Source organism: Ruditapes philippinarum, unplaced genomic scaffold (assembly GCF_026571515.1).
Source record: "Ruditapes philippinarum isolate M1 unplaced genomic scaffold, ASM2657151v2 ctg5424_1_1_1_1, whole genome shotgun sequence".
In the NCBI taxonomy this organism is placed as follows: domain Eukaryota; kingdom Metazoa; phylum Mollusca; class Bivalvia; order Venerida; family Veneridae; genus Ruditapes; species Ruditapes philippinarum.
Genome location: NW_026862772.1, coordinates 473 through 19,280, shown reverse-complemented (window position 1 = coordinate 19,280; position 18,808 = coordinate 473). Strand labels below are relative to the sequence as shown.

The 18,808-nt window shown below is 33.4% G+C and overlaps 1 protein-coding gene across 1 annotated transcript; it reads right to left on the bottom strand.

Moving 5' to 3' along the window:
* Positions 1-658: 658 nt before the first annotated feature.
* LOC132720158 (uncharacterized) lies at positions 659-18,430 on the bottom strand. The gene is made up of 13 exons (XM_060704200.1): positions 18,367-18,430; positions 16,313-16,405; positions 15,771-15,820; positions 14,583-14,816; positions 11,843-11,983; positions 10,702-10,827; positions 6,169-7,726; positions 3,830-3,922; positions 3,275-3,331; positions 2,103-2,189; positions 1,629-1,685; positions 1,217-1,309; positions 659-943 (listed from the first exon to the last, which is right to left on the bottom strand). The coding sequence occupies exons 1-13, from the start codon at positions 18,413-18,415 to the stop codon at positions 759-761; spliced, it is 2,823 nt and encodes a 940-aa protein (XP_060560183.1). The 5' UTR covers positions 18,416-18,430; the 3' UTR covers positions 659-758.
* Positions 18,431-18,808: the final 378 nt, after the last annotated feature.

Below are 18,808 nucleotides of genomic sequence, written 5' to 3'. Positions count from 1 at the left end.
GGTTGTTGGCCATTTTTTTCACATATGACCCTGATGTGTGACCTTGACCTCTGACCCAGTCATACAGTTCATGCGCATTGTACTTTGCCTCATGGCAATACACATGCATACCAAAGTTCAAGTCATTCTGTCAGAATGATTAAGTTATACGCCAAAAAAACCTGCTGCTTGCAAATTCACATTTGACCTAACCATGCGCTTTGTTTCCCAATGCCAATTGGCGATATTTGTGCAAAGTTATTTTAAATTCGCTAATCTTAAGACAGAACTAATTATCTGGATAGGCTGTTTATGTCCATTTTTTTTCAAAATTGAACTTGAAAGTGTGACCTTTACCTTTGACCTAGCCAATGATTCATGCACACTGCACCTTGCCAAATAGCAATGCACAAAACATCTTCTATTGATATTCATTTGTATATTTCCATCAAAATAGAATCTTGGGATTGTGACCTTGACCTAAATGAAAGCCATATTATCTTTATGTTGATGTGCCTTTTATGATAAAGTAACTATTTAAACCTTATAACACCATGCTCTTTTGTCAATAGTTCTAAACATTTTATGTGGAAGGTGGTTTGAGCATTATATGGACCAAAATTGACGAAACAAACAAGCTTAAAATGGACAAAAATCATAACTAAAACATGTAAGAATATTGAGTTTTAGTTTTTAATAACCGTCATAGGTCACTGGAAATTACACTGCACTTTTGAAACAATAATTCCATTGAAAATGTTACAATTAATATTCATCAATTAATATTTATCTTTTTCATTTGGTGAACACACAATTTTTTTCATTTTATTATTCACCATCTCACGACAGGTTTTCCTTTCATTGAAAAGTTTTGCTCTCATTTTGAAATACTGTTCTTTTTCTGTTAAATGGCAAATAGATGTTGGCTTGAACTTAGACAGAAATTCCATTATCTCTTTCTTGCCTGAAAAAGAATTCAAAAAGTGGATATTAGATTTATTTGGTTATAAAGTTATCACTGAAACCAATCATATAAAAGCTTTAATAAGCTAACAAACAAAAACACTTTATTGGAAGCTTTGCATTTGGGTTTTGTTCTATACACTTTGTGCAACCTATAAAAGGTTATCTAAATTTGATACAGAATGTTCTAACCAATGCATTTAGATGTAGAGGAATAAAAAAATTAAGCTGTAATTTCATATTATTATAAAATAATAACAAGATAAGTACTCACTTGGTAAGCGTCCTTTGTTGTCTTTGGCATTACTGTAAACACAACTTGAAAAATGTCTCCTGAGTAAGGCTGTATCACTATCTGACCATTTCACTGTAAAATAAATGAATTATGAATAATCAAGACATACAAACAGTAGCAGGACAGGTCATTATGCATTTGTTATGGTAACCATCAGGAAAGCACTATTTCAAGGTAACATGGTATTTTTTTCTACATGAAATTGTTTTAGAAAACAATCATTGGCACAGCAAATGTTGCCTACTAAGCAGGGCTCCGGAAAAGTGATAATTTGCCATTTTCAGTCTACTGGACCGATTTCTACCTTCAAAATCACATAAAAAATTGGTCCGGTAACAATGAGATTAAATACTATTTTCGCATAAATAAACACATAATATAAACACAAAACCTTGATGTTTGTCTTTTCCAGACTGAATCAAAGGCCGAACATCACCGCAGTCGTCATCTGCAAAATAATATTTAGAAATTAGATTTCTTACAAAATAGGGAAATAAGACAATCTGTATATAACCATTATTAATGTGTTTTGAATACAGAAAAATTGGGTTCAATATTGATCTTAACTCCGGGCAAAGTATCTAATATCATTTTAACAGGTAAAAAAAGAAATCTATACTATAAATGAACAAAAATAAACTAATGATGTTCAATTATCAAGACTCTTTAAAAACATAATTAATGTTGACCTATTTTAAAAAGAAATAATTATTATAATTAGGTTTAACCTATGTTTTCAATAGTATTTCTAAGATGTATGATCATTAGACACATCATCATCTTTAACAAAGTGACTGGGCTGGGATTTGAACTCACATATACTGGAATGTAAGAAATAAGTCTAATTCATAAAAAAAACATTCACCCAATTGTTCATCTTCAGAAGTTTTGACCAAATCTATGCTAGAGCATGCTCCTGTTGATAGCTTCCATAATATTTCTGCGGTATCACCTGTAAAAGGAATACTTATTATTCAATTTATTGGCAATTTTTAATCAACAATTGGCAATTTTTAATCAACAGGCCATTTATATTTATAACAATCTTTTAAATAAAAATGAATTGCATAATGTTCTATTTAAGTCTTTATTGAATTGCAAAACTTTAACATCTTTTCTAAATTACTTTAAGGTTAATATCTTGTCCTTGTTTTAAGAACAGTTCTTGTTTAGTTATTGCATGACTAATTTTCCAGAATGACAAGCCTATTACACCCACTGATTAACAAGAGCAATTAATGATTATATGTGTCACATGTTGATAGCCAATTTAAGAGAAAAATTTAATAAAAATCATTAAAGGGCAATAGCTGATAAAATCACTGAAGCCGTCAATGCCAACCAATTTGCACTGAACTAGACTTGGTACTTATCATTCTTGTAAAGTATGGATGAAATTGCACCAGTAGTCTCTGAGGAGTAGTCTCAACAAGTTTTGTAAGTTTTAACATAAAGAAAAAGATTTAATTTTTTTTATTTAAGGGCTATAAATTGGCCATATATCATCCAAACAAAAAACAAGATATATATGTGCAAATACTTGAACTACAGATCAATCCTGTAAATTATAATTCAAGTTGTGCCAGTAGAATAAGAAAAGCAGTCCAGACAAACTTAAAAAAATAAATCTTTAAAGGGCAAAAACTCTGATTAAAATCATGGAATTGGAAAATGCCTATAATATGCACAACTAGACTTGGTACAGGTCATTCCTGTACAGTTTGGTTGAAATTGCACCAGTAATTTCTGAGGAGAAGTCCGAACAAGTTTTGCGATAGACAGACAGAGGCAGACAGACAAAGGGATGAAGGAAAAGTGATCCCCATATGTTGCCACAACTCTGATGCAAGCGACACAAAAAGCAGCAAAAAACAACAGAGTACTTGCAATATCTTCTTATCTTGAGCTTTAATTTAAACTCAACAAAGCTAAACTGTTACAACTTTTTCTGAGATTTGATCAGATGATATACATTTGTACCTCATTTGTGACCGATTAAAACCTCATCTAAAAGAACAACCTACAGTATTAACAAACCTTGCTGACTGGATATGCTACACTTGACCACATCTTTCACTGTTGAAGTTGCATCATCTGGAAAATGTTTACATTATATAACTTTTGAATATAGAGGAACAGTTTTTTATTAATCATATAAATATTCTTTTTAATTAATTTAAATCTGCCGAATTTTTGTATCATTCATAAAATTTATTTCCATATATGTATGACTGATGAAAATAGAAAAGAAATTGAAAGCAAACATTACTAATAGTGCAAAAATTGATATGTTATCACATTGACTGAATAATATACAAAACACAGCAATCTGCAGTTGATGCTCTATGCATTTGCATATGATCAGAATTTGTTGAAGCCAAAACGAATGTCTATTATTTTGTAAAAAATGAATTATCAGTACAAAGCCAAAATATTGAGCAGCTCTTTTGCAAACACTCTTGTCAGTGAACAAATAAATTCCAGCAACTACAAAAAAAATGATTATATGTACTGAATACTCAATACAAAATCAACAAAATAGTACATAATAAATTTTCTAAATGACATGTAACAATCAGAATTGTAACTCACTTGCAGAAGCTGAAATATCAAGCTGTGTATTACTGCTTGAGCTTGATTTTGGGAGTAACTTTCCAGACTGCAGTACAGAACTATGGTATGCACCTGAAGAAATTGACACTGTGATTTAGATTGGATTCATTTTTCCTAAGACAAATGTCCAAAGTGGTCATTTTTTTCAGGTCATTTGTCCTAAATTACTAAAAAACGTTTGAACATTTTTTTCGAGGTCTAAAAAACTTGTCCTAAATCACCAAAAATGTCTCTGGACTTTATATTTTGTAATCCTTAATTTAATATTTAAGACACAAATGACATTAACAAATGTTACTTTATTCTTAAAGAACAATAACAGTAAACATTTAAAATTTGGGTGATGGTGGTTTAGTCAAATTACCAAGATTTAGTATATTAGTAAAATAGGTAGTTGGTATGTCAAGATTATTTAATATTATTAGTGATTTCTTTCACCAGTTAAAAATTAAAATAGGAATATCAGAATAGAAATCATGCAACTGTATTTATAATAAATAATAATAATAATAATAATAATAATAATAGTTACATGCTGTGACAGCTTTGTTGCAATGGTGCTGCCTACTGACCCTAGTAGCCATGCTGGCACACCATCAGGTAGACAGTTTGAAAGCCATGTTTGAACTATCTCCTGAAGAGAGGGTACAGATTCCCAGTCTGCCTAAAGCTTTTGACAGCCATTGTCATTTAGAAAGAACCATCTATCTACCCAACCCATCACTGGCAAAAATCTGACAAAGACTCCAGTCGAAGGGCAAGAGGTCGACTCAGAGTCTACCATTGGACCAAAGAGGCCCTTAAGGAAATTACCGAAAACACTCGAGCCATGAAGGGATTCTGGGAGAGTTGGTTGGGGAAGCTGAAGGCCATATTGGTTCCAGAATAAGACTAAACAAGAGATGTTTGTAAAACATGTATGCCCCTATTATTGCAATTAATTTTTCATATAAAGAAGCTTTTTGTTGGTCTATGACCTAATCACCATAGAAATTCATAGAAATTGTAGTATCTCAAGTTATTGATAAGAAACTGTACTGAAATAAAATTTCACTGTGACCTTGACATCTGTCTTCCAAAGCATTCTTTTATCGATAGGAAACTGTTCTGACATTCAATGTCACTGTGACATTGACCTTTTTCTGTGACCCCAAAATCAATAGGGATCATTTACTTATAAAAGATCAAACTCCATATTGATATTCATAGGCCAAGGATTCTCAGTTATTAATCGGAAACCTGTGACCTTGACTTTAGACCTAGTGACCCAAAAATAAATAAGGGTCGTCTACTAAACATTACCAATCTCCACATCAAGTTAAAAGTTCATAGGCCTAAGCATTCTGTACTTATCAATCGGAAACTGTTTTGACATTCAATGTCACTGTGACCTTGACCATTGTTCTATTGACCAAAAATAATTAAGAGTCATTAATTGATCAAGATCATCCTACAGATTAAGTTTGAAGTTCATAGGCCAAAGGATTCTCAAGTTATTGATCAGAAACTGTTTAGACATTCAAATTCACTGTGAACTTGACCTTTGACCTAGTGACCCCAATACCAATAGAGATCATATACTAGTCATGACCAACCTCAAAATATAGATTAAAGTTCAAAGGCCTAAGCAGTTTTGAGTTATTTAGCGGAAACTGTTTCGACATTCAAAGTCACTGTGACCTTGACCTTTGACATAGTGACCACAAAATCAATAGGGGTCATCTACTAGTCATGATCAATCTCTAAATAAAGTTTGAACTTTATAGGTCTAAGCATTCTTTAGTTATTGATTGATTGGTCTAGCCATTAAATAATTAGATTACATATTTTAATAGAAATGTTAACTGTCTATCCATCTATTATTATTATATTATTAGTATTACCATTATTTATTATAAATTAAGTTGCATAACTTCCATTTTTATATATTTCTCAAGAGTGGTTTACGGTAGAATAACCCATGGTTTTTTTGTTCGAATGCATTAGAATATATCACAATATATAATTCCTCATGAGAAAAAAATAAACATCAGTTATTTTACCGTAAACCATTCTTTAGAACTTATTATTTCAATTCCAACACTCTAATTTCAAAGCAAAGCAACCAATCAGTTATGAACTACATTTTTTGATGTATGTCTGTCTCTTAGGAAAAATGAATCCAATCTGAATCACTGAGAAATACCAATAAAGTTGTTATGTTTAAGTTCAAATAGAATCAAATAAAGCTGAAAACAACAATTAAAATTATTTGTTAAATGCTAATTCATCTTATGTGTATACTAATAAGCAAACTATAAGGAAAAAGCAAAATTTACCATCATTAATGTTTGTGAGGACTTCCCCCATTACAGCGACAGTCCTTATTCCTTGGGGACACTGGTAATTGTCTTTATTGATCTGTCTTCCATGGCCCATATGGTCTAGAAATATTTTCTGATCCTTTTCAGACATATCTAAACTGGCATAGTAAGTAGAGGCTCTATGCCTCATTTTTGTAGCAGTCACCCCAACTGAGACACATGCTTTAGTACACACTTCACTTACAGCGTGCCATCCAGAACAATGAGACGTACCGTTTCCTGCTCTTTCTTTTGTCCCAAAGACAAATTTGTTTTCTTTGGCAATTCCAAAAGTGGATCGTTCTTCAACCAATATGGTGATTGCATGAATTGTATCAACAGGAATTAGAACTGGTACAAATCTTTTACCTTTACCTTGCAAGTAGGCTAATTTGAATTTACCAAGAAGGTATTTGACACCCAGATCATCTACTTTGTCAATCTCAGATTCTGGAAGCCAAGTGTCATTTAAGGCATCATACCATTCTTTAAGGAGTAACCTAGAAGCTTCTTCTCCACGCCTGGCATTGAACAGAGTCAGTCTAGCAACAACTAATGTTCTAAGATAAGCGTAATTAGCTACATCAAAGTCTGTTGTAATTCGATCTATTTCATTTTCAATGAAATCTTTTAATTTTCTTAGTTCCATCTCTGGTGGTAAATTAGTTGGTCTTCTTGCCTTTTCAAATGAATTTTTTATTGAAGTTTGTCTAGCTTTTGGAATAAGCTCCTTTGATTTGTGTTTATAAGCTTCTAAAAAATGTTTCATTTCTTTTTTCTTTGCATCTTCCTGAATACTGGAAAAATAACCTGTCAAAGTCTTAACAGATCTCAGTATTACCGCATCAAAATTTTGCCTTGAACCATGCTTTTCAGATTTATCCTCAGTTGTCAATGTTGTTATTGCTGAGCACAGATCTTCCAAATGTTTTCTCGATAACATGTCTTCAACTGTTTTGCCACCACATTTTCCTTGGAATTCAGAATACAGTCGAGCTAGAGTTCGCATCTCTGACATAACTACTTTTCTGACTTCATCTTCTTTGCCCTCCTCATGCCTTCTAAGATTGAAATGCCTATAGCCCACTACTATTATAGTTTCATCTGTTCTGCATAAGTTTCCAACAAAGTCATCTTGGAATCTGTTTAGAAGGTCAAGAAATTGTTTATCCTTCTTTATCTGCTGCATTGTTGTTGACAACACGAGTTTTGGTTTCAAAGGAGATGGCTTTATGACCACACATTTGTGGCGAAAGAAATACTTATTTGAGAAATATCCCTTACATTCAATACAAAACCTAAGACTGTCTTCTATAAGGGGCCTCCGCTCTCTCATTGTGGGTTCTTCATTTTTGCACATTAATTTTGTATTGAATTTATGAATTCCTTCTTTTCTCAGCTGTCCAAAGATATGTTTCTCATTTTCCTTGCAGAGTGTATCTGGTATGTCACTTTTGTGTTTTCTCTGAATATGTCTTTTCAACTTTCCACCTTTCACGACCGTGTCACAAAACTTGCAGTACCTGTCTGGTTTCTGAAATTAAGAAAACAAGACTATGTAACATATAACAAGTTAACACTCATGTCAATACTGCCTTGTCTCAAGATTTTAGGATTACCCTAATAGAAATTTACAGTCTTGAACAATATATATAAACAAGAGAGCCATGATGGCCCTGAATCGCTCACCTGAGACATCATGCTTATTATTGCAACACAATAGGGATCTTCATAACCTATAGAATGGTTATAAGGTTTTTCTATATTTAAGGACTGTTACCTAGTTTCTGACTTGGGATTTAGAATTCATCATTACACATATTTGCACAAATACCCATGATGATTGGATGCAAAATGTGACCTCTATCAAGATGACAAGGTTTTTCCATATTTGGATACTTTGATCTAGTTTTTCATCAAGACATATATCCACACCACTGTCCATATTGATATGATGAAAAATAAGACCTCTATTGTGATGACAAGTTAAATGTTGGCAGACGCACACATGCACGGGCAACAGACATAAAGCTATCACAAAAGCTCTCATCTTGAGCACTTTGTGCTCAGGTGAGTTAAAAACTGATTTGTTACTATACTGTTTTACATTAAATAAAAACTACAAGAAAACTACTACAGTAGAACTTCCATGTATCAAACTTCGACGTGTCGAATTTCTCAATGTGACGAAGTTTTTCAAAAGTACCAACATTTCTTCCTATATAATCCCATGTAAATTTCACGAATGTATTGAACTTTTATGAAACAAATTTCAAATTTTTCAATGTATTGAAGTTTTTTTCGCCGACCGCATCAACATATTCAAGCAAAATTTACCGCAAATGTATCAAAGTTTGAAAAATTGAATAGTTACTTCATAATCAAGACACATTTTCACAACTCAGACTACTCGTGTAATCAATGCTCATTGCATATCAGAAAACCTGTCAACGAGTCATCATTTGAGGGTTAGGTGTTATAAACATAGAAGCTTGTATGCTTGGTAGATGTTTGCAAACACAACCCAATTAAACAAACCAAACTTTTTTAAACATGGTTTTGTTTACTTGTATTATTACTCAATTGTATATTAGCCTGAGATTTAGATGTAAACAATTAATAACAACATCAAGTTTATTTTTCTATTCACAGAATTTATAGAATGGTGTTGCTGTGTATTTAAATTACTTTCAGTTTCGTATTTATGGCTTTGTATCGTATAACTGAAAGTTAGTTTTCTTTGTAAACAAGAGCCATGTCAACATGGCCATCCCCCGCCGAATGTGTTTGCTCATTGGAAGAATGTATATGTAGTAGAGCAGAATAATTCCATTTTAAGAGGTCTTTTGGTAATGAAAACTGATGGCTATAGTGATTACAGATTTGAAACCTATGTGAATACCGATGGCTGAAAATAACAAAGGGCAATAACTGAAAAATAATGCAGGGTAGGTAATCATCCTTGTGTGCTGCATTCCTCCTCAGTAAAATCTATCCACCTATGAAGTTTCAAGTTGATACCTCAAATACTTTTTGAGAAAAAAATTGAATTGAAAAATTAAGTATGAAAAATAACAAAGGGCAATAACTCAAAAAATATAAAAGGTACAGTTATCATTCTTGTGCAGTGCACACCTCCTGAGTGAGATCTATGCACCTATTGAAGTTTCATTTTGATATCTCAAAGGCTTTTTTGAGTTATGCTCTGGACAAAAATTAATTTTGAAAAATAACAAAGGGCAATAACTCAAAAATAAATGCAGGGCAGAGTTATCATTCTTTAGCACTGCACTCCTCCTCAATGAGATCCATCCACCTATGAAGTTTCAAGATGATACCTCAAATACTTTTTCAGATAAGCTCTGGACAAAATAGCATGAAAAAAACAACAAAGGGCAATAACTCAAAAATTGTATAGGGAAGAGTTATCATTCTTGCGCACAACATTTCTCCTCAATAAGATCTATCCTTCTATGACATTTCATGTTGATATCTCAAACACTTTTTGAGTTATGCTCCACTCAGGTGAAAAATTAGGTATGAAAAATAACAAAGGGCAATAACTCAAAAATTATGAAAAGAAGAGTTATCATTCTTGTGCACTGCACACCTCCTGAGTGAGATCTATGCACCTATGAAGTTTCATGTTTATATCTCATAGGCTTTTGGAGTTATGCTCTGGACAAAAATCAATTTTGAAAAATAACAAAGGGCAATAACTCAAAAATCATGCAAGGTAGAGTTATCATTCTAGTGCACTGCACTCCTCCTCAATGAGGTCTATCCACCTATGAAGTTTCAAGTTGATAACTCAAATACTTTTAGAGATATGCTCCGGACAAAAATTTCGGACGGAAGGACGGACGGACGGAAGGTCGGACGGACGGACGGAGACTATTACTATACCCTCCGCCGAAAATTTTTGGCGGGGGATAATAAACTGCAATATGGTAAGATACATTGATGTATTTTGTATCTTTGCTTTTTAGGTATTTTTAAATTTCTGTATTAATATGTTGTTTGTCCGTAATACTATGCAATTTAAGATTCAAAAGAACTACACACAAATGTGCTTAATACCTCACTCACCCAATATAATGAAGTAGGCATATACAATGTGAGAAGTTGTTCGAAGATTCTTGAAAAATCATGAGTGGAAGACCCGATGTATCAAAGTTTTTTCAGAAGTCCCCTCATCTTCGATACATGGAAGTTTTACTGTAATTGTATACACCTACTATCTAATCATGAATACAGTATACAGGCTCTATTTTCGATGTTTGCAATCACTAACTGATAAATATATCAATCAGCTTTTCAATTTAAACAACTGTTAACCTATGTTTTGTTTAGTTTTATCTACTTTTAACACTTCACTATAAAAAAGAATGTCTTATGGAAACGGATCCCACCCTTATAAAGGAATGGCTATACAAAGGAACACACATAAGACCTCCATGTTCATGAGAGATATTTTACCAAATAAGCCACTCAAACAGGTCACCCTACCTTTTTAGACTTCCTTCCTGATTGAACCTGATGAACTTCATATGGATCAGGCTGATGAGCTTCAGATGGATCGGGGTGTTGATCTTCAGATTGATCTGGGTGATAATCTTCAGATGGATCCGGGTGCTAAATAAGGAATGAATATGTCAAAACAGAGATTTAACTACAGTCAGGCAAGTCAATCTGACGAAAATAATTTAATCAAGTTGCATTATTTTAATTGATTATCTATATTTTTCAATATAATAATTGCATTATTTTAATTGATTATCTATATTTTTTCAATATAATAATTGCCAAATACATGTAAACATGTTATTAGTTTTTGTGTTCGTTTTCCACACGCCGTAAAGCTGAAGATCATATCGGTAAAAATGAAGTTAATCGCTAAACTGATAGATAAGTAAGAAATGTTTGATTCAATTTTAAAACTTCACTTCGTAAATCAATTAGCACCTTCTCAAATAAAATTTTCAAAGACATCAAAAGTCCATCCCCCAATTTTATTATCAAATCCCTAATAGCCTATTTAAACAAAACGTTTGTTGCATAACACTTAATTGGCAAGTGACACTTTTAATCGGTTAACAATAGGAATTAATTCTGCAATCAGTAACCAATCAAGCAGGCACCTGCTAGGTAACATGTGATGACAATGTCAATTAGCGAAACAAATAGCTGTGAAATTCTTTGACCGAGGGGCATACATCTGGATTAACGGTCACACTGATGTTGAAAATGAAGTTTGGTTCCCAAATTACCTGTCCCGTTCCGAAAACATGAATTTCCGGATTAATGGTTAAGTTTTAAGTTGAGTATTTTCGTCCCCGGGTAAACTCGTCCGGACTGCGATTTTTCCGGAAAATTGAAGCCCGGATTAACGAGGCCTGACTGTATTCTGTACAGAAAATCACTGATGAACTATATCATCTGTTTAAGAACAAATGTTGATTAAGGGGACCAGTGCATTACATATGTCTTTGAAATGTTCATTAAGGGGACCAGTGCATTATATATATATATATATATATCATTGAAATGTTCATTAAGGGGACCAGCTCATTATATATATGATGCAAATGTTAATTGAGGAGATCACTCTACAAACTGAGCTACACAGCCTAGTTATCAATTAAGCTACCTTTTTAGACTCTTTTCTTGACTGAATCTTAGATTGATCACGGGGCTGTTCCTCAGATGGTTCAGGAAGATGAACTTCATATGGATCGGGGTGTTGATCTTCAGATTGATCGGGGTGATAATCTTCAGATGGATCGGGGTGCTAAATAAGGAATGAATATGTCAAAAACAGAGATTTAACTATTCTGTACAGAAAATCACTGATGAAATATATCATCTGTTCTAAATGTTCATTAAGGGGACCAGTGCATTATATATGTCTTTGAAATGTTCATTAAGGGGACAAGTGCATTATACAGTAGAACTTCGATAACTCGAACTCGAGGGTCCCATGTAAAATAGTTCAAGTTTTCCGTGGTTCAAGCCATCCAAATGGCAGCCATTCTGAATTTTAAAATTCGTCTACAAAACTTACAAGGGACGTAATAGCAATAACTATTGTAAATAAAGTGTGTCATACTTTAATAATTAAGATAAAACAAACATAAGTCGAAAACAACTTTTTAATTATTATTTCCATTATCACCTAAACAAAATCTTCGAAGCATTAAAAATGTTAATGAAAAGACATCATACAAGTAAATGTCTAATTTCAGTGCGACAACACACACAAAAATAGCAAACCTTTATCATATTGCGACTTGGCACTTGTTTAAATATATTAATTAAACAATATAACGCGAAAACGTTACGAAAACGAGTGGTCTATACTGACAAAGTTTTAAAATTAAGTACACGCAACAGTTTATTTTCTGAAGCATTGCACTGAAACAATCTCAGCTCACAGTGATTTTATAGAAATCTTTCACTGATGCTTTCTTTGATGTTTTATTATTATTATTATTTAATTCTTATTCATGATAAAAGTATTAGAATAATCAAAATCACTATATCCTCATTGTTTGCATATTGTCTGCACTAATTACACAAAAGTGTTATAATTACGCTAACACCGTTTAATTGGGAAGCTTGGACAATGACAAGTCAAAGGTGAGGTGCGAAAAACTTGCACTGCTTTTGTTGACAATTTGTCTGTTCGACCGAACAGGTGTAATTATCACTGTTATTGGACTGTGGGGACCTAAGTCTTGTTCGAGAGTTCCAATTATTGAAGTTCGAGCGATCCGAGGTAGAACTATATAGAATAAAGAAGGCAAAAGTTCCGGACCGGACGTAAGGTTGGAGAGATCCCGTGTGTTCGAGTGATCCGAGTTCCAGCCAACGAAGTTTAACTGTATATGTCTTTGAAATGTTCATTAAGGGGACCATTGTATTATATATGTCTTTGAAATATTCATTAAGGGGACCAGTACATTATATATATATATATATCATTGAAATGTTCATTAAGGGGACCAGCTCATTATATATATGATGCAAATGTTAATTGAGGAGATCACTCTACAAACTGAGCTACACAGCCTAGTTATCAACAAGAAACATGGCAATGCCATGAAACCAGGTTTTCAATTATCACCATTGTAGATAAATATGTTGTATTTGAAATACAAATACAAGCAACAAACAATGTAACTATGTGCAATGTAAAACATGAATAATGTAGGAGGAATTGCCACTGAAGAAGTCTTCACTATATATTCTGTATAAGGAAAAAAACAAAGGGCCATAATTAGGTCAAAAATTATCCAATCACAAAACCCCGACAATATGTGCCAGGGCGCTTGGTGACAAAGCTTCTGTGAAAGTTTGAACAAAATCCGTTGAGAAATGTAGGATGAGTTCAGCACAGAAGAATTTGTTCACTATACATGTATATTGATAATTCTGTATAAGGAAAAAAAACAAAGGGCCATAATTAGGTCAAATATTATCTAATCACAAAACCCAGACAATATCCGCCAGGGCACTTGATAACAAAGCTTCTGTGAAAGTTTGGTCAAAATCCTTCGAGAAATGTAGGAGAAGTTGCGCACGATAGAAATTGTTCACTATATATTCTGTATAAGGAAAAAAAAAGGGCCATAATTAGGTCAAATATTATCCAATCACAAAACCCTGACAATATGTGCCAGGGCACATGATAACAAAGCTTCTGTGAAAGTTTGAACAAAATCCCTTGAGAATTCTAGAGGGAGTTCAGCACAGAAGAAATTGTTCACTATATATTCTATATAAGGAAAAAAACAAAGGGCAATAATTAGGTCAAATATAATCCAATCGCAAAACCCTGACAATATGCCCCAGGGCACTTGGTGACAAAGGTTCTGTGAAAGTTTGGTCAAAATCCGTGGAGAAATGTAGGAGGAGTTGCGCACATAAGAAATTGTTCACTATATATTCTTTATAAGGAAAAAAAACAAAGGGCCGTAATTAGGTCAAATATTATCCAATTGCAAAACCCCGACAATATGCCCCAGGGCACTTGATGACAAAGCTTCTGTGAAAGTTTGGTCAAAATCCGTTGAGAAATGTAGAAGGAGTTGCGCACAGAAGAAATTGTTTTAACTAATATATTCTATATAAGGAAAAAAAACAAAGGGCCATAATTAGGTTAAATATTATCCAATCGCAAAACCCCGGACAATATGCGCCAGGGCACTTGATGACAAAGCTTCTGTGAAAGTTTGGTTAAAATCTGTTTGAGAAATGTAGAAGGAGTTGCGCACAGAAGAAATTGTTTACGCCCGCCCGCCCGTCCGCCCGCTCATCCGCCCGCCCGCCGACATACCTCAATCTAATAACCAGTTTTTTCCTTCGGAAAACCTGGTTAATTAAGCTACCTTTTTAGACTCTTTTCTTGACTGAATCTTAGATTGATCACGGGGCTGTTCCTCAGATGGTTCAGGAAGATGAACTTCATATGGATCAGGCTGCTGAACTGCATATGGATCAGGCTGCTGAACTGCATATGGATCAGGCTGCTGAACTTTATATGGATCAGACTGATGAACTTTTGATGGATCAGGCTGATGATCTTCCAATGTATCTACATGTAGCTGATTAACTTCAGGGTGCTAAATAAGTGTTTACAACAGAAATTTTACAAGTCAATAGAGAACCAAACTGCATAACATGTATCATATCTTCCAAACTTCCATTAAGGTAGTCTTACTGTAATGCTTTCCCGCCAAAATATTTCTAACATCGGCCAATATCGTAATAAATTGTTTATTTCCAGAATGTTATTTTGATTTATAATGCCCATATTTAATTATTTGTATTTGACTATAGCTGGAATTAGTATATAGCGATAAAGAATGAGCGATTTGATTACTCTAATGTCCAAAATTTAAAAAAAAAAAAACTTTCCGGAAATAAACAATTTATTACGATCTTGGCCGTTGATAGAAAAATTTTGGCAGGAAAGCATTACAGTAAGACTACCTTAAGTTGACCACTGCATAAAATATATATTCCATTACAGATTCTATGTTTTAAATGTTCAAAAGCTATATGCCAACAAAAGCTTCACCATTACCAAGAGCACATTCTCATGCCAGTAAATGACCACTGCCCTACTTGAGTCAGAGGTAGGAGGTGAACAGATGCAGAAATCATTCAATGGCCAAATCACCACATGAATAAGTTCCTGGGCAATAGATTGGCAGTTCACATGAATTTCCACCAATATGGTAACTAAGAATCAGCTCTGTGTACACGATTGTATGGTGTGGATTGCATTTTCATGTAATGCAATGTTGAAAATTTACGAAAAGGATCAATTAATTTTATATAAAAAATTCAGTATAGGCTCAATATTTCATATTTTAAGATAGTATAGAATGTTTATTGCTGAGACCATAATATTCCATCAGTAAAGTAACAAATATTCATGGCAAAAAAACTAAAGTTTCAAAAATCAAACACTGTAACATTCATCTTATCTGCAAATATGGCTTTAATTTACATGTAGATAGACAATGAGTTGCTTCATAAACAATATATATTAAGCACATAAAACAACTTACATAAACCTTGAAGACAGTGCTCAAGTTTGAATCCTCATCTCTCATCAATTCTGAAATTAAGTGTTGGATAGTAAATGTGTAAATTTTGACTCCAAAGACATGTGTGAAATTTAAGTGATTATCTTCAGCCATTGTGGCACTACAACTTCCATGCAAAAACTAAATGCAGAATTTTCTGTCCAAAAACAGTGAATTTTTGGTCAAAATGCAGAACAAGAGTTATGGGATTTGGTTAGTGACCTTACATTATGGCCCTAAAGACATGTGTGAATATCTTTAGCACTTGTTGAGATACAAGAAAGCCTCACGCAATGCCAACATGCCAATGTCTGGGTGTCGTGAGTGGGTAAGCTCTCACTATTCTTCGAATAGTCAACTTCGAATAGTCAAGCTAAAAATAAATTCAATCTAAGTAAGTTATTTTCTTAGACCAATAATGAAAGACAAATCAACTTTAAGTTTTAAAAAGAACAGTGCATGACATGATGGAAATTCATATTGGATATAATAAATGTTTCATACATAAATATCAAAGCATTTACCTTCTTCACTTTCAGAAATATAATCATCTTGTTCACTGGTATAAACATCATCTTCCTCACTTGTACCAACATCAAAGGGATCTGAATCAGATTCTGAAAGAAAGTTGACGTTAATAGTATGAAGAGGTAAATGCAATTCACATAAATTTATAAACAATGCTACAAGTTACATGTTTACCCTATCTAATTTCTTTTCTAAACTGGAATCGTTTAAAGTATGATCAAAGTAGAACTATCACTAAACATGATAAAAATAGCCTCGCATAACACATTTGACATAGAATGCAAGGCCAAGTTTGCATTTAGAAACAAGAGGACCATGATGGTCCTATATTGCTCACCTGTAACCCTGATGACCAACATACAATCCAAACCCACATTTCATAAAGACTGACAAAATTTTAAAAAGATCTGATGGCCTCTATTGGCTACAAAAGGTTTTTCCATGATTTGACCATGTGGCCTAGTTTTTGACCCAAAATGACCTAGATATATTCCGAAGGTAATTAAACATCATCAAGACAAACCTTCCAATCAAATTTAAAAACAAATCTGATGAAAACTTTTGCCTCTCTTAGTAAAGAGTACATGTAACCTGTCTTATTAGATGAATGTAACCTAAACATTGAAGCGAGTGGTAACCGCTAACTAAATGTAACTGTTTACTAAATGTCAATACAATTCCTAATCCCTATTCATTAAATTGTCCTGTTAGATGAATATGTATAAAGTGTGACATGACGAAACTGGACAGGATGGGTGACTTGAAAAATTTGTGATTTCTATATAGCCCCCACTTCACTTTATGAAGGGGGGGGGGTATAATTATAATACAATAATACCATCCAGTAATACTATTATACTAATAAGCACAATAATGACAGTTCACATGTTATCTGTCTTTGCAAATTATGCAGACTTATTTAAGACGGCCTTTAAAATGGAGAAAACATATATCTGTTCTGAGTAATCACAACACTGAGTTTAAAAAGACATATATTTAAACAGCATTTTATCCGTAGATGAAATTACTCCTGAAACTTTGTTTTCATACTAATTCATTTATGACTGAATCTGATTCATGTGTTGATGCTACATACACTGTATAAATTCTCTGATATTTTTCCTGGTCAGTTTACATATGTTTCTTAACTGTTTTACATTTGGTTAAAACAGCAAATGTTCATTGCTTAAATGGTGACGTTCATTTCTTGAACGGTAGTGCTTGTACATGTCACTCATTATTGCCCTGTTCACGATCAGTACTCATTTGCTTATCACTCGGTCAGGGTAATATTATCTCGCTCCCATACTGGTATTAAAGGAAACCAGTCACATTCCTCCCTGAATATCATTCAGGGGCACATTAGTCAAGCATTTGCACTTTTCAGTGATATCATATCCGACCACACCATAAATTACATTTCTCTAAATATGAGTTTTAAATAATTTGTAATTCAAACATGTAAGAAACATACAAGAAATGGAATAACATAACTAAGAATATTGAATGCAAACACTACAAACAATAACAAGAGCTGTCAGTAAGACATCAAAGCTCGATATTGGACTATTCAACTTTCTAAGTCGAAAAGAGGCATAATTCTGTCAAAATACTAAAGAGTTATGTCCCTTTGTAATATGGACTTGGAATTTCAACCTGAATCTTTGTTTGGTTTCAAATTTTTAGTAGTCTCAGTTGTGGACATAGGATATTGCACTCAAGACCTTAATCTGGATTTTCTTAGTCCAAATAGGGGCGTAATTCAGTAACAATGCATAACAAGAGTTCTTGGCCTTTGTTACATTTCATCCTTAATATCTGTGTGAACAGTCTTGGAGATATGACTCTTCATGCAAAACTTTAATGAGGCTAAGTTGAAAAGGGGGCATGATTCTGTCAAAATAACATGTGTGTTTGAATGCAAAACTTTTACTAGTGTGATGCTGACGCCAGGGTAAGTACATAAGCTCAGACTATTCTTCGAATAATCACGCTAAAAATTATTATCTAAACTGTAAAAGAAACAAACAAAAACAAAAAAACTTTTTACCAAATTCAAACAGGTCCTTGTTTTCATTATCCTGTATTGAAACAACCATACAGGAATCATAGATTTTTTGATAAATGCTAACTTAATAATAATACCATTAAAGAGTATGGACTAGTCATTTAGGTGACTAGAGATTCTAATGCAGAATTAATGCATATCATATTCAACCTAAAAAGATTGCAGTTATCATCAAAATTAGTTTCTGTCAGACAGATAAAACCAGCTTAATTTTGTTTTTGTAAAAATTCTTCAAATACAAGCCAGACATGCTTGTAGAGTCCGAGGCAAGTTGTATTTTTAGCTCACCTGTCACAAAGTGACAGGGTGAGCTTTTGTGATCGCTTTTCGTCCGGCGTCCGTCCGTCCGTCCGTCCGTCGTCCGTCCGTCGTCCGTCCGTCCGTAAACTTTTACTTTAAATGACATCTCCTCATAAACCACTAA